Below are 15,129 nucleotides of genomic sequence, written 5' to 3'. Positions count from 1 at the left end.
TTGGTTGACCATTGTCTGTGGTGAGCCGAGATATCTTCATGGTTGACCATTGACTATGGTGGGCCGAGATATCTTCTTGGTTGACCATTGACTGTGGTGGGCCGACTATGTTGTCCATTATCAAGTCATTGCTTTTCTAGTGCCGATGCCTCAACATTCTAACAAATGGCTGGGAATGCAACCCTGCTGATTGGACATGGGGCCATATTTCACCTATGACTTCACTGTGGTTACCAACACTAATATCTTCTTTGGTCACTAGGTGCAGGCTCGCCTTGTGGAGTCTCGGCAGAGACTGGATCTCTTGACACAGTCTCTACATAGGTGTCTTGAGGACCTACCTCATGACCACCCTAAGAGATGTCTTCTGCGAGAAGAGATGGCCATGTGTGTTTCTCCAACAAGACTGGGTGCTCCATCACCGGCCTCTCCATACAGCAACCTCTCCAAGTCTGCACCCCTCACAGGTAACTGGAGGACTACATATGGGTACAGTGATGGTTTCAGAAGAATATTTTACAATAAATCATTGTACAATATGAGATCTCTTGTGTAGTAGTATGCTCAGAGAACCAGAAATTAAGGGACAATATAAAAGTGACCTGTCATTAATATGTTTTTTTTTGTACCTTTTGTTTGCCGCTGTTCTCCTGAATCCAGCATTGTCTTTCTTTTGTTCCTGCTCCATTCCTGAGATATGGCCTCCTCTTCCCTGTATATGCAAATTTAGTCTAGTTAGCCAACTGGGCGTCAAGAAGACTCCAATACATAAGATCTGAGGATCATGCCCACGTAGCTAGAAAATGGTGATTTATGTATTGGGAAGAAGAGGTCAAATCTCAGGATCAGAGAGGCAAAAAACAACGCCGGATTCAGGAGAACAACAGGATTTGCAAAAAGGCAAACCTAAATGACATATTTATGGCAAATGCAGGTCCTGTTTAATCGTTGTATATGGATTTAAAAGAGTTTAGGTCAACTGCACAGGTCGCTCCCTATTAAACAGAGCGAGAAACTGCCCTGTCCCCAGAAGTCAGAGTTAATCTCTACTATGGGACATATTACACTGGCCATGTGGTATTACCATGGTACACTGATAGCAGCTGAATGCTGAAGATTTCAGCAGGAAAATAACACTCATTTACGGCATGAACAAAAAACATGAAAATTTGATGCAATGCTTTAGTCTAAGTGACAGAAGAAAAAATGTCTATGTTACGATGTATATCTAAATTTTTTCACAGGGGTGTTACAGGTCCGGCTCTTGGGGTGCACAGATCTTTTAGACTCTGTCCCAGGACGTACAAAAAGTTCTCCTGTCTGGTTACCTGGAAATAATCCCCTAGAGGGTAGGACACTGAAAGCGAGAACGTCACGGAGTATGTACTCACGAGCTTCCAGCCTAAGCCGTAGTGATGATTTCTCCAGTAAGTATCAATTACCTTGACACATCTTGATTATTTTTGCATATGTATACAAACCTGATCCTATGCTTGGCCCAGACCATACACTACAGATGTCAGCAATGTAAAGGAGCATTAACACTGTGTCACGCTCGCAGGTGATACACGAGGTTTGTGGACCCACTGTGCCACATGGCCGGGCTCACTTAGCAGGGGCGCAGCTAAGCGGCTGCCTGGTGTTCACTGGAGTTCCTGATGGTGGAGTCAGGCTTGAGCTGGAGGAAGCCACCAGGCACCATTTCTAGACAGTCCCTAGTACTGCAGCTGCTGACTCGGTATCAGATACAGTCGGTGTGGCTTTTTGATTCATGTACCACCAGTGCGGCTTCAAGGTTTAGGTACCGCCGGTGTGGCTTCAGGGTTGAGATACTGCCAATGCAGCTTCAGGGTTCAGGTGCCACCAGTACGGCTTCAGGGTTCAAGTACTGCTTGTGCGGCTTCAGGTACCTCCAATGCGGCTGCAGGTTTGTACCGCCGGTGGGGCTTCAGGGTTCAAGTACTGCCAGTTAAGCTTCAGGGTTCAGGGACCACTGGTGTGACATCAGGTACCGCCGGTGTGGCTTCAGAGTTTAGGTACCACCTGTCGGGCTTCAGGGTTCAAATAACGCTGGAGCGTCTTCAGGTACAGGTACCGCCGGTGCGGCTTCAGGGTTCAGGTACTGCTGATCTGGTTTCTGGCACAGGTATCGTAGTGGCAGGCTTCATATGACGCGGGTATGGCTTTAGGTAGAGGTAGCACTTTGGTGTAAATAGAAAAAGGATATGGGATGAAAAGAATATAGGGGGGTATTATTTTATTATTTGCTCTCTTTATTATTATTCATAGCTTGTATATATTCAGCATATCTGTATACAATTGTTAACACTGTCCTGCATTGATTGTGCTCCTAAGATGAGATCAGCGTTGTCTTACGTCTGGATAATGTGGTGGTCGGGCAGACTTCTTGGAAGACAGAAGGACGAGACACGTGGGATCAAGTGTTCAAGCTACAACTAGAGAGGGTGAGCATAACCACTATAATATGGCAGTAGGGATCATACACACACACGTGGATCCAAAGTATCAGAGTGATTGGATCAGTCACATACTTCTTAATCCAAAACAAAAGATGCTTGTGGGTCGCCCTCCCAGGGCAGTGGGGTACTCGGTACCAGGCCGGTATCTCAGAGGGAAGTGTCACAGTAGCGGTGACCCGGTCCGTGGCCCTGGGCACCCATGTAAAGGGGTTGAGTGATGGAATAAAGTTTGAGTGATTCGTGACCCCACCTGTGGTGTTCAGCAAGGGAGGTGTTAAGCCGACGCTGCAGACAGATCCTCTGGGACAGATGGTGGGGTGCAGCAGTGATGTTATAGCCCTCCACAGGTAGGGCTGTAGTCCCAGGGCAGAGTAGATGAAAAGGATAGGTGTTGAGTAAGAGGGTGCAGTGTCTGGCACAGAGATGTAGCAGTGCTGAAGAAGTTGCAGAAAGAAGGCAAGGACACAGCAGAATGTAGTTTCTTTACCTTTACTTTGTAAGTGCAGTCTAGGGTGCAGATTACAGATGGCACAGGAGCTGATTAGCCTGGAAGCAACTTAGGAATCTCTCTGTCAGACGGGTTGTGTGGTCTCCTCTCTAGCGCTTATTTTTAGGTACTTGCAGTACGGTGTTACACTGAAGTTCCACTTGCATATTCTCTTTAGAACTCCCTCGTATGGCAGACAGCTGTAGCCTTCTATCTCCTTTGGCTCACACGTCACTGTGGTGCCTCAGAGTCTTAGATGGGAATAGAGCATTTACAGCTTCCTATTTCTCTGGTTTCTGTTGCAGGACCGTCAGTATCCATACAACCTTGGAGACCAGGCTCCAGTTCATGCGCTCTAGCTGGGAATGAGCCTCCACTCTCTGCTCAATCTCCCCGCTCTTCTCCTCACGTCCACACACTTCGTCCTCCTCACAGAACTAACTAAATTTTCCCCTTCCTGGCCCCCAGAGAGCAGCTCTTCCCCCAGTTTTGGTTCAGAGCTCCCTCTGCTCGCCTGGAGTGGGAACTGTGTTGTGTGTATTGATTAACTGCTAGAGAGACCCTTCATTGCTTCCAGGCATGACATCACACTCCCTAGGAGGAAGGTAATGCCACTGTGGCGACCATAGTCCTTGGGGCGCCACAGTCTCCCCTAGTGCAATTCAGTACTCCCGGACTGAAGAAAAAAAGCAAGTAAAGCATATAAACAATTAAACAATTATAAATGTACAAGATTTAAGGAAAAAAAATGAAAAATACAAAAACCACAGCTCAAATAGAGTCCTATGACGATTAGTCCATGTGTCATTGTTCATGGTCCATTAAAACAAAATGAAACTGTTCAAAAAGGTGGGTTCTTACAGAGTCTCTGTAGGCACAAAACTTAAAACGTTACATATTTACAGATTAACATTTACATTATTTATTTAGATACGAAACCTGAGGGGTGGTATACCTTGGGTACTACGGACAGACCTGCGTAGCACTGGTGTGGTTGGGGACCTCACTGGTTGTCTTGTGTTAACTACTACTGGTGTAGAGTGTGTTGTACTGGATACACTACTGGTGGTTCTGCGTAACATAGGGATAGCAAATCAGCAATAGAGAAATAACATAAAACATAACTTTTAATAATAATGTAAAAGCTACCAACGATAGTAGTGCAAGTAAATCACTAGATCAAATACCACAAATCATAATGGAGGTAACTGTATAAGTCTCTGTAACAGATTACTGCCAATATACACATGTGGCTATTCCAAGTCCAAAATTTTGAGAGATTGGACCAAAAAGGTACTTGGACTAAACCAGTGCAAAAAAGGCCAAGTAAAAAATGAACAGTTTCCTTATCAGAGGAACTAAAAAGACTTCTACCCTGTAAAGGTTATCAAGGAATATGCCTATTCATGTATATAACAAAGACATCATAATAATAAGGCCATCAACATAATGTGAAAAGGAAAGATCTCACCACATGAAGATGGAGGATGTCCAGGATCAGATGTCCCATCAGAGTCATATCAGGTCAGGAAGAAAAGGGGGTTCACCCTATACAAGCCCTGTTTGAGCTACAAATACTGACACCCATGACTCCCGCCCTAACAAGGGCAGTCCACATCTAATCCCTATAAACCATAGCCCTACAAAGTCCCTGTGCATTCCGACGCATTTCGTCACTTAATGACTCTTCAGGGGACCTATTAGCACAAATTGGGCATCATCACAGAGTATACAGGCTGCCTCCTAAGATGACAATGGAGTCATCCATTGTCATCTTAGGAGGCAGCCTGTATACTCTGTGATGATGCCCAATTTGTGCTAATAGGTCCCCTGAAGAGTCATTAAGTGACGAAACGCGTCGAATGCACAGGGACTTTGTAGGGCTATGGTTTATAGGGATTAGATGTGGACTGCCCTTGTTAGGGCGGGAGTCATGGGTGTCAGTATTTGTAGCTCAAACAGGGCTTGTATAGGGTGAACCCCCTTTTCTTCCTGACCTGATATGACTCTGATGGGACATCTGATCCTGGACATCCTCCATCTTCATGTGGTGAGATCTTTCCTTTTCACATTATGTTGATGGCCTTATTATTATGATGTCTTTGTTATATACATGAATAGGCATATTCCTTGATAACCTTTACAGGGTAGAGGTCTTTCTAGTTCCTCTGATAAGGAAACTGTTCATTTTTTACTTGGCCTTTTTTGCACTGGTTTAGTCCAAGTACCTTTTTGGTCCAATCTCTCAAAATTTTGGACTTGGAATAGCCACATGTATATATTGGTAGTAATCTGTTACAGAGACTTATACAGTTACCTCCATTATGATTTGTGGTATTTGATCTAGTGATTTACTTGCACTACTATCGTTGGTAGCTTTTACATTATTATTAAAAGTTATGTTTTATGTTATTTCTCTATTGCTGATTTGCTACTCTTTATCGTGAGAATTTGTGGGTATTTAATCCACTTTTGTGCTGTATTTGTAACATAGGGATACTAGACTTCCTAGGACCACTTCTATTCACTGTAGGTAAACTGGGTAGTAGCTGTCTGCGAACTCTTAGACTCACCATGGGCATGACAGATTCACCACTGACAGGGCGAGGATTCTCTGGCTCCACTGTTGGTGTGGCATCTGCTGCCTGAATTTCCTGATTTTTAGAATTTTCTTGAGTCACTTCTTCTTGCACTACCAGTTGGGGAAATGTCAAAACTGGCACCACTATGGCTTGATTCACTCTAGTCCAATTTGCAGGGAATTCTCCAAGTACAGTGCTGACCTTTTCTTCTTCTTCCTCTATGGGCTGAAGGTTGTTTTGCTCTTCCATTCTGTCCTTTAGTTGGTCAGGGCACAGTTTTAGATGATCCCTCGATACGACTGATGAGGTTTCTCCTCCATCCTTACTGATAAGGTACACTTTGGTGTTGTCAAAGTTTGATGGTATGACGGTGTAGGGTTCAGCTTCCCATTGGTCATCCAATTTATGCATCCTTCTTTTCCTCTTTAGGATTTGTTCTCCTGGTGACAAGTGAACTGCAGGTGCATGTTGATTGTAGTTCTTTTCCTGTTTTTGTCTTGCCTGAGCTAGACTGTTTTCTACACACTCTTGTACTCTTCGATATTGCTGCTGCCACTCTATATCCCAGTCAGCATCTGGTGATGTTACCTCAGGTGTAAGGACTCCCATATCCAAATCAATAGGTAGCTTGCCAGGCCTCGCTCTCATTAGGTAGGCTGGAGTGCAGTTGGTGGAATTCACAGGAATGTGATTGTAGAGGTCGACCAGATCTGGCAACTTCTCTGGCCACAGATTCCTCTCTTCCAAAGGCAAGGTCTTCAGTAGATCGATCACCACCTGATTCATCTTTTCACACATGCCATTGGTCTGTGGATGGTTCGGTGTTGTCCTGATCTTCTTGCAACCGTACAAGTTACAGAATTCCTGGATCACTTCTGCCTCAAAGGCTGGACCTTGATCTGTAAGCACTCACTTGGGATATCCGTGTGGTCTACAAAAGTGCTGTTGGAATGCTCTGGCTGCTGTCCTGGCTGTTTGATCCTTGACAGGCACGCCTACCAGGAATTTCGTGTTGTGGTCAACGATGGTAAGAGCATAAATGTAGCCTGAACGGCTTGGGACTAGCTTCACATGGTCCAGGGCGACCAACTCAAGTAGTTGTTTGGTTATTATTGGCTGCAAAGGAGCTCGCTGGCTGTTACGGTCCTTCCTGCGCAGGTTGCATTGTCCACACTCCCGGCACCAATTTTCAATGGCCTTCCTCATACCAGCCCAGTAGAATCTGTCTCGGAGCAAGGCCTCCAACTTCTTCCATCCGAAGTGTCCAGCTCCGTTGTGGTATGCTTCCAAGACCATTGATGCCTCCCTCTTTGGGACTACCACCTGCCAGACCAACTCATGAGTGCGGGCATTGATACTCCTCCGGCACAGCTTTCCCTCATAGATGAACAGCCTGCCTCTTTCCTTCCACAACTGCTGAATTTCTTCAGGAGCATCTGGACTTGGGCGTGAGTCAGCTTGTGACAGTAGCTCCTTTATCAGGCAGACTGCGGTATCGCTATCCTGGGTTTCTGCCCAGTCATGATGAGGCAATGGATTTAGGGTGGCCCCTTTCACGATAGATCGTCTGTTTCTCACTCCTTGGGCACGTTGGGCCGCAATTGACCGGTGGAAGGCAGGTAACTCTATTTCTTCGAGTGCCTCAGGGTCTTCTCCTGCATCTGGCAGATTAGGCATTCTGGACAGCGCATCAGCATTGGCATTCTTGTGCCCTGCTCGGTACTTGATGGTGAATTCGTAGTTAGACAGCCGGGCCATCCATCGCTGCTCCAGTGCACCTAGTTTTGCAATTTCCAAGTGAGTGAACGGGTTGTTGTCTGTGAAGATGGTAAACTTGGCTGAAGCTAGGTAATGCTTGAATCATTCAGTCTCAGCCCAGACTATGGCGAGGAACTCCAGTTTGAAGGAACTGTAGTTGTCAGGGTTCCTTTCAGTGGGACGAAGCTTCCTGCTGGCATAGGAGATCACTCTTTCTATGCCATTTTGTACCTGTGACAGTACTGCTCCCAGTCCAACATTGCTGGCATCAGTATACAGAACAAATGGTTAGTCATAATCTGGGTAGGCCAGAACTTCATCTCCTGTGAGAGCCATTTTCAGTCGAGTGAAGGACCTCTCCAGTTCCTCATTCCATTCAAATGTAGTACTCTTCTTTCTGGCTTTCTTGGGCTGGCCCACCAGAAGATTCTGCATAGGTGTAGCTATCTCAGTGAAGCCTTTGATGAACCTTCGGTAGTAGCCTACCAACCCGAGGAATTGACGTACCTCATGGAGGTTGCTGGGCTTCTGCCAGTCCCGGATGACAGTGACTTTGTCAGGATCTGGTGCCACACCTTCTGCATTCACTACATGACCGAGGTACTGTACCTTGGGCTTCAGGAGGTGGCATTTGGATGGCTTCACTTTCAGGCCAAAGTTGGACAGGGCTTCGAACACCTCAGCCAGGTGCTTCAGATGGTCTTCATAAGGCTAGGTGCACACACTGCGGATTCACCTGCGGGTTTTTCCCCGCGGAACCGCAGGTAAAACTGCAGGTAAAGTGACCTGCGGTTTTGCCCTGCGGTTTCACACCTCTACTATGTTAAAGGTGTGAAACCGCAGCGGAATCCGCAGAAACAATTGCCATGCTGCGGTTTATAAACCGCAGCAAAACCGCAGCGTGAGCACTGCGGTTTTGAAAACCCATAGGGTTACATGGTACTGTACCATGTCTGCGGAACTGCTGCGGTTCCGCAGGGCCAAAACCGCAGCGGAACCGCAGCGTGTGCACATAGCCTAAGTCTTGGAGAAAACAATGACATCATCAAGGTATAACAGAACTGTCTCAAAGTTCTTGTGTCCAAGACAGCACTCCATTAACCGTTGAAATGTCCCGGGAGCAGTGCAGAGCCCGAATGGCATGTAGTTGAACTCGCAGAGACCCATTGGTGTAGTAAACGCTGTTTTCTCCTTATCTGCCTCTGCCACGGGAACCTGCCAATACCCACTAGTGAGATCTAAGGTGGAAAAATAGTTAGCAGTTTTAAGTGCGGCCAATGACTCCTCAATTCTGGGTAATGGGTAGGCATCCTTATGTGTAATGCTGTTAATTTTTCTGTAATCAACACACATTCTCATGGTACCATCTTTCTTTTTCACACAGACTATTGGAGCTGCCCAGGGGCTACAACTGTCTCTGATCACCCCAGCCTCCTTCATTTCCCGCAACATACTTTTGGCACATTGATATTGTGTTGGGGGTATAGGCCGGTACCTTTCTTTAATGGGGGGATGATCTCCAGTGGGGATATGATGTTGAACCCCTTTTGCCTTCCCAAAGTCTAGAGGGTGTTTACTGAATACCCGCTCATACTCCTTGGTCACCCTGTAAACCATACTTTTTTGATATGAAGGGGTGGAGTCAGTCCCCACCTGCAGTTGCTGACACCACTCCTCCTGCTGCTTTACAGAGCCATTGTCCTCCACCTGGTCGGATGAGACCAAGGGCTCTGCTGCCTGCTTTGCATTGTTACTGACAGTAAGCAGCTTAGCAACTGTGGCATACCGAGGTATTGTGGCCTCCTCCACCCCACAATTAAAGAGGTGTACAGGTACTCTCCCTTTGCGGCCATCAACTACCCCTCTGGCTGTCAGGACACTGGGCCGGCTATCAGAGTACACTGGCTCTACCAATGCTTGGTAATCTTTTCCTCTGAGCCCTATGGCTGCCCGACACCAAATTAACATTTCACATCTGTGGGGTATCGCAATGGGGAAAGGATCACTCACTCTGACACTACCAATTTCTCCGCCAGAGAGTTCTACCTGCTGTCTTTGCATCAGGGTCTTGATCTCCGTCTGCAGGACTCGTTGTTCACTGGAACCAGCAGTCTCAGCCACCTGTTGCAACAAAACAATAACCTCGGAAAGACAATTTTCAGTCACATTAGTACCTAAGGTCATCATTGGGTTACATTCTCGTCGATCAATGTCTGCAACTATCAGACCTTGAGATTTTAACTCTACTCGCCCCACTTTAATGGTTATCTCTTTACATCCTACTTGCGGCAAAGACTGACCATTGCTGGCAACTACTGTTAGTTTATCACTTGGGCCACGGGTAAGTTCTGAATCAGCCCAATACCGCTTGTAGAGGATATACGGCATAGTGGTCACCTGGGAGCCAGTGTCCAGCAAAGCGTTCATGGGAATGCCGTCAATCACCACTGAGAGGACCGGTCGCCCTCCAACATACTTGGCTCGCCAGTTCTTTGGGCCTTGTGGTTCTACTCCTGGGGGTTGGCCCTCTGCCCCAGGGGTTGCTCGTTTAAATAACAGAACCTTGCAATATGGCAGTGACGACAGATGGGACGTCCGTTCTGGTCATAGCGATCGTTGTTTCTCCCTCGGCGTGGCGGGATCCTCTTCTTCCGTAGCCACGGGACATCCTCTGGACTGGAGGCGCAGTTCTGTAGATGGATCATTATCCAGAGTCTGTGCATCAGCCCCCACAGGGCTGGGAGGGAAAGATGCTGCTTCTTGGTGGTATGTGATCGCTGGGCGCCTAGGGGACGCTGGACGGCTGACATTTGGTTCATGCAGCACCCGGATAGCCCTGTCCTTGAAGTCTGCAAAGTCTAGGTCAGGGTTTTGTATGGCTATGGCTACTTTCACACTTGCGTTTTTTTGCGCTGCGCACCGTGCGCAGTGCAAACGCACATAAAAACGCATTATGCGTTTGTGTGCGTTTTTTTGCGGGTTTGGGTGCGTTTTTTCAAAAAACGCATGCGTTTTTTTCGCATACGTGCGCATTACCATGCGCACGTATGCGCACCCATAGACTATAATGGGTGTTTGGGTGAAAAAAACGCATTGCGTGCGCATGCGTTTTTTGGGGGCAAGTCGGACGCACAAAAAATGCAACAGGATGCATTTTGTGCACCCGAGGGCACACTACAAAAAAAGCATGCGCATACAATTGCGTACAAACGCATGTGTATGCGCACCCATGTAAAATATAGGGAGAAAAGCATGCGGTTTTTGCGCAAAAAAACAGCGCAAAAAAATGCAAGTGTGAAACCAGCCTATGATGTGCAGCTGTGCTCTGTCGGTACTGGATAGGAGGCCCTCAATAAATTGCTCCTTTAACAGTCTGTCTCCATCTTTCACACTGTCGGGGTCAATCTGCTTTATGGCTCGCAGCGCCTCCTGCAGGTTAAGAGCATAGTCCCGTATACTGTCCTACGCTCTCTGCTTACACCCAAAGATTCTCATTTTTATTTCAGCTGCAGGGCGGGTGTCAAAGGTGCTTCTTAGCTTAGCCAGAATCTTTTTAACAGTCTCTTTATCTGTGTCCTGCCAGGCTTTTACTTCTCTCTGTGCTGCACCTGTTAGCTGCCCAATCAGGATGTTCACCTTCTTGCTTTCAGATAGAGGATACACCTCAAACAGACTGCACAGTCTCTCTCTAAATTCACTCAGGGTATGTGACTCCCCTGAATTCTGCGGTAGCCAGGCCGCTCCCGGTATGTAGGGCATAGACAGCGGCATTATGGGGACCGCTGCGGTGGGCGCGTGCTCTTGCTGCGCTCCGGAGGTGGCGCCGGTTGATGGATTCAGTGGCGCCATCGGAGCCGCAGCTGCGCCGGGCCCTGCATCTTGTGGCGCTGGGGGGTCGGCGGGGGGTGTCCATCACTGCGTCTGCGCGTGCCTCGGACATTCTCTTCCCCCCTAGTTAACGTTGGGCCAGGTCCTGGGTTGCGCTGGCTTACCGGTTGGATGATCGGGGGACGCCGGGGTTGCAGGCCTCTGCTCCTCCCACTTCTCGCGCGCTGGTCTCTTCCCGCGCGGCACTTCACTGCTTCGCGCTCTTCAGCTGGCTCCGCCCACGACGGTCCGCCTCTTTGGTTTCCCGCGTGCGCCAAGCAGTGGGATAATGGCGGCAATGGTACAAACAGTCTAATGCACACAACACAGTCTCTGGCACACAGGACCCAGGGACACCGGGCTCCGATGATCCTGTTCGTGACGCCAAGATGGGTCTCCCTCCCAGGGCAGTGGGGTACTCGGTACCGGGCCGGTATCTCAGAGGGAAGTGTCACAGTAGCGGTGACCCAGTCCGTGGCCCTGGGCGCCCATGTAAAGGGGTTGAGTGATGGAATAAAGTTTGAGTGATTCGTGATGCCACCTGTGGTGTTCGGCATGGGAGGTGTTAAGCCGATGCTGCAGACCGATCCTCTGGGGCAGATGGTGGGGTGCAGCAGTGATGTTATAGCCCTCCACAGGCAGGGCTGTAGTCCCAGGGCAGAGTAGATGAAGAGGATAGCTGTTGAGTAAGAGGGTGCAGTGTCTGGCACAGAGATGTAGCAGTGCTGAAGAAGTTGCAGAAAGAAGGCAAGGACACAGCGGAATGTAGTTTCTTTACCTTTACTTTGTAAGTGCAGTCCAGGGTCCAGATTACAGATGGCACAGGAGCTGATTAGCCTGGAAGCAACTTAGGAATTTCTCTATCAGACGGGTTGTGTGGTCTCCTCTCTAGCGCTTATTTTTAGGTACTTGCAGTACGTTGTTACACTGAAGTTCCACTTGCTTTTTCTCTTTAGAACTACCTCGTATGGCAGACAGCTGTGGCCTTCTATCTCCTTTGTCTCACATGTCGCTGTTGTGCCTCCGAGTCTTAGATGGGAATAGAGCATTTACAGCTTCCTATTCCTCTGGTTTCTGTTGCAGGACCGTCAGTATCCATACAACCTTGGAGACCAGGCTCCAGTTCATGCGCTCTAGCTGGGAATGAGCCTCCACTCTCTGCTCAATCTCCCCGCTCTTCTCCTCACGTCCACACACTTCGCCCTCCTCACAGAACTAACTAAATTTTCCCCTACCTAGCCCCCAGAGAGCAGCTCTTCCCCCAGTTTTGGTTCAGAGCTCCCTCTGCTGGCCTGGAGTGGGAACTGTGTTGTGTGTATTGACTAACTGCTAGAGAGACCCTTCATTGCTTCCAGGCATGACATCACACTCCCTAGGAGGAAGGTAATGCCACTGTGGCGACCATACTCCTGGGGGCGCCACACTTGCCCCATAGATATAGGCTGATATAGGCATTGTGGCTGCTATGTAGTGTGTGGCAAGTGGGCTTAAAACAGGTAAGCTTTACATCTCTTGCCCTTGTGTAACAAGAAGGGCACATCACTTACCTCGCAAAAGGAAAGAGCAAGATGGTGTAACCATCTCCTTTTATCCCACTTGTATTGTACGTTAAAGTTTAAAAAACATTTTGCCAGTAGGGTTTCATTAAAAATGTGTATAATTTAGCATCTACAACCTCTATGTATCACAGCACATTTGGTGTCTACAGACCTATGTATCACATTGTATTTGGCTTCTACAGTCCTATGTATTACAGTACGTTTGGCTTCTATGGCCTCTAAATTTCACAGTACATTTGGCTTCTACAGCCTCTATGCATCACAGCATATTTGGCCGCGACAGCCTCTATGTATCACAGTAGATTGGCTTCTACTGCCTTTATGTATGAAAATACATTCAGCTTCAACAGTCTCTATGTTTAACAATACATTTGGATTCTACTTACCCTATATATCACAGTACAATTGGCTTCTACAGCTCTATGTATCACAGTACATTTTTGCTTCTACAGCCTCTATGTATCACAGCACATTTGGCTTCTACAGCCCTACAGTTGTGGCTAAAAGTATTGACACCCCTGCAATTCTGTCAGATAATACTCAGTTTCTTCCTGAAAATGATTGCAATCACAAATTTTTTGGTATTATTATCTTCATTTAATTTGTCTTAAATGAAAAACACAAAAGAGAATGAAGCAAAAAGCAAAACATTGATCATTTCACACAAAACTCCAAAAATGGGCCAGACAAAAGTTTTGGCACCCTCAGCCTAATACTTGGTTCCACAACCTTTAGCCAAAATAACTGCGACCAACCGCTTCCAGTAACCATCAATGAGTTTCTTACAATGCTCTGCTGGAATTTTAGACCCTTCTTCTTTGGCAAACTGCTCCAGGTCCCTGATATTTGAAGGGTGCCTTCTCCAAACTGCCATTTTTAGATCTCTCCACAGGTGTTCTATGGGATTCAGGTCTGGACTCATTGCTGGCCACCTTAGAAGTCTCCAGTGCTTTCTCTCAAACCAGTTTCTAGTGCTTTTTGAAGTGTGTTTTGGGTCATTGTCCTGCTGGAAGACCCATGACCTCTGAGGGAGACCCAGCTTTCTCACACTGGGCCCTACATTATGCTGCAAAATTTGTTGCTAGTCTTCAGACTTCATAATGCCATGCACACGGTCAAGCAGTCCAGTGCCAGAGGCAGCAAAGCAACCCCAAAACATCATGGAACATCCGCCATGTTTGACTGTAGGGACCGTGTTTTTTTCTTTGAATGCCTCTTTTTTTCTCCTGTAAACTCTATGTTGATGCCTTTGCCCACAAAGCTCTACTTTTGTCTCATCTGACCAGAGAACATTCTTCCAAAGCGTTTTAGGCTTTTTCAGGTAAGTTTTGGCAAACTCCAGCCTGGCTTTTTTATGTCTCGGGGTAAGAAGTGGGGTCTTCCTGGGTCTCCTACCATACAGTCCCTTTTCATTCAGACGCCGACGGATAGTACGGGTTGACACTGTTGTACCCTCGGACTGCAGGGCAGCTTGAACTTGTTTGGATGTTAGTCGAGGTTCTTTATCAAACATCCGCACAATCTTGCGTTGAAATCTCTTGTCAATTTTTCTTTTCCGTCCACATCTAGGGAGGTTAGCCACAGTGCCATGGGCTTTAAACTTCTTGATGACACTGCGCACGGTAGACACAGGAACATTCAGGTCTTTGGAGATGGACTTGTAGCCTTGAGATTGCTCATGCTTCCTCACAATTTGGTTTCTCAAGTCCTCAGACAGTTCTTTGGTCTTCTTTCTTTTCTCCATGCTCAATGTGGTACACACAAGGACACAGGACAGAGGTTGAGTCAACTTTAATCCATGTCAACTGGCTGCAAGTGTGATATAGTTATTGCCAACACCTGTTAGGTGCCACAGGTAAGTTACAGGTGCTGTTAATTACACAAATTAGAGAAGCATCACATGATTTTTTGAACAGTGCCAATACTTTTGTCCACCCTCTTTTTTATGTTTGGTGAGGAATTACATCCAATTTGGCTTTAGGACAATTCTTTTTGTGTTTTTTCATTTAAGACAAATTAAATGAGGATAATAATAACTAAGAATTTGTGTTTGCAATAAATTTCAGGAAGAAACTGAGTATTATCTGACAGAATTGCAGGGGTGTCAATACTTTTGGCCACAACTGTATGTATTACAGTGCATTTGCCTTCTACAGCTCCATGTATCACAGTACAATTGGCTTCTACAGTCCTATGTGTCACAGTGCATTTCACTTCTACAGCCTCTATGTATCACAGTACATTTGGTTTCTACAGCCTCTGTGTATCATAGTATGTGACAGGCTGCAAAATGAATTTACAGTGAATCCATCAGTGAGAACGTTTAACAACAACTTTCTTATTTTGAACCATCATCTGACCTGATTTCTGATTAAAGTTCAACTTACAGCTGATCC

At 46.8% G+C, this 15,129-nt stretch overlaps 1 protein-coding gene across 1 annotated transcript in view; it reads left to right on the top strand.

Annotated features, from left to right (window-relative positions):
• The window catches only part of LOC141100328 (serine/threonine-protein kinase N1-like), a 109,371-nt gene that overhangs the window by 71,370 nt on the left and 22,872 nt on the right, over positions 1-15,129 (top strand). The window contains exons 6-8 of the mRNA XM_073588727.1: positions 263-467; positions 1,245-1,427; positions 2,356-2,465. Coding sequence (XP_073444828.1) covers positions 263-467; positions 1,245-1,427; positions 2,356-2,465 — 498 coding nt within the window. The remainder of the gene's footprint in view (positions 1-262; positions 468-1,244; positions 1,428-2,355; positions 2,466-15,129) is intronic.

The sequence above is a fragment of the Dendrobates tinctorius genome, unplaced genomic scaffold, assembly GCF_039654945.1.
Source record: "Dendrobates tinctorius isolate UK_male_01 unplaced genomic scaffold, ASM3965494v1 ptg000104l, whole genome shotgun sequence".
Lineage (NCBI taxonomy): Eukaryota > Metazoa > Chordata > Amphibia > Anura > Dendrobatidae > Dendrobates > Dendrobates tinctorius.
Note: the sequence above shows the minus strand (reverse complement) of the source record. Positions and strands in the feature narration are given on the sequence as shown.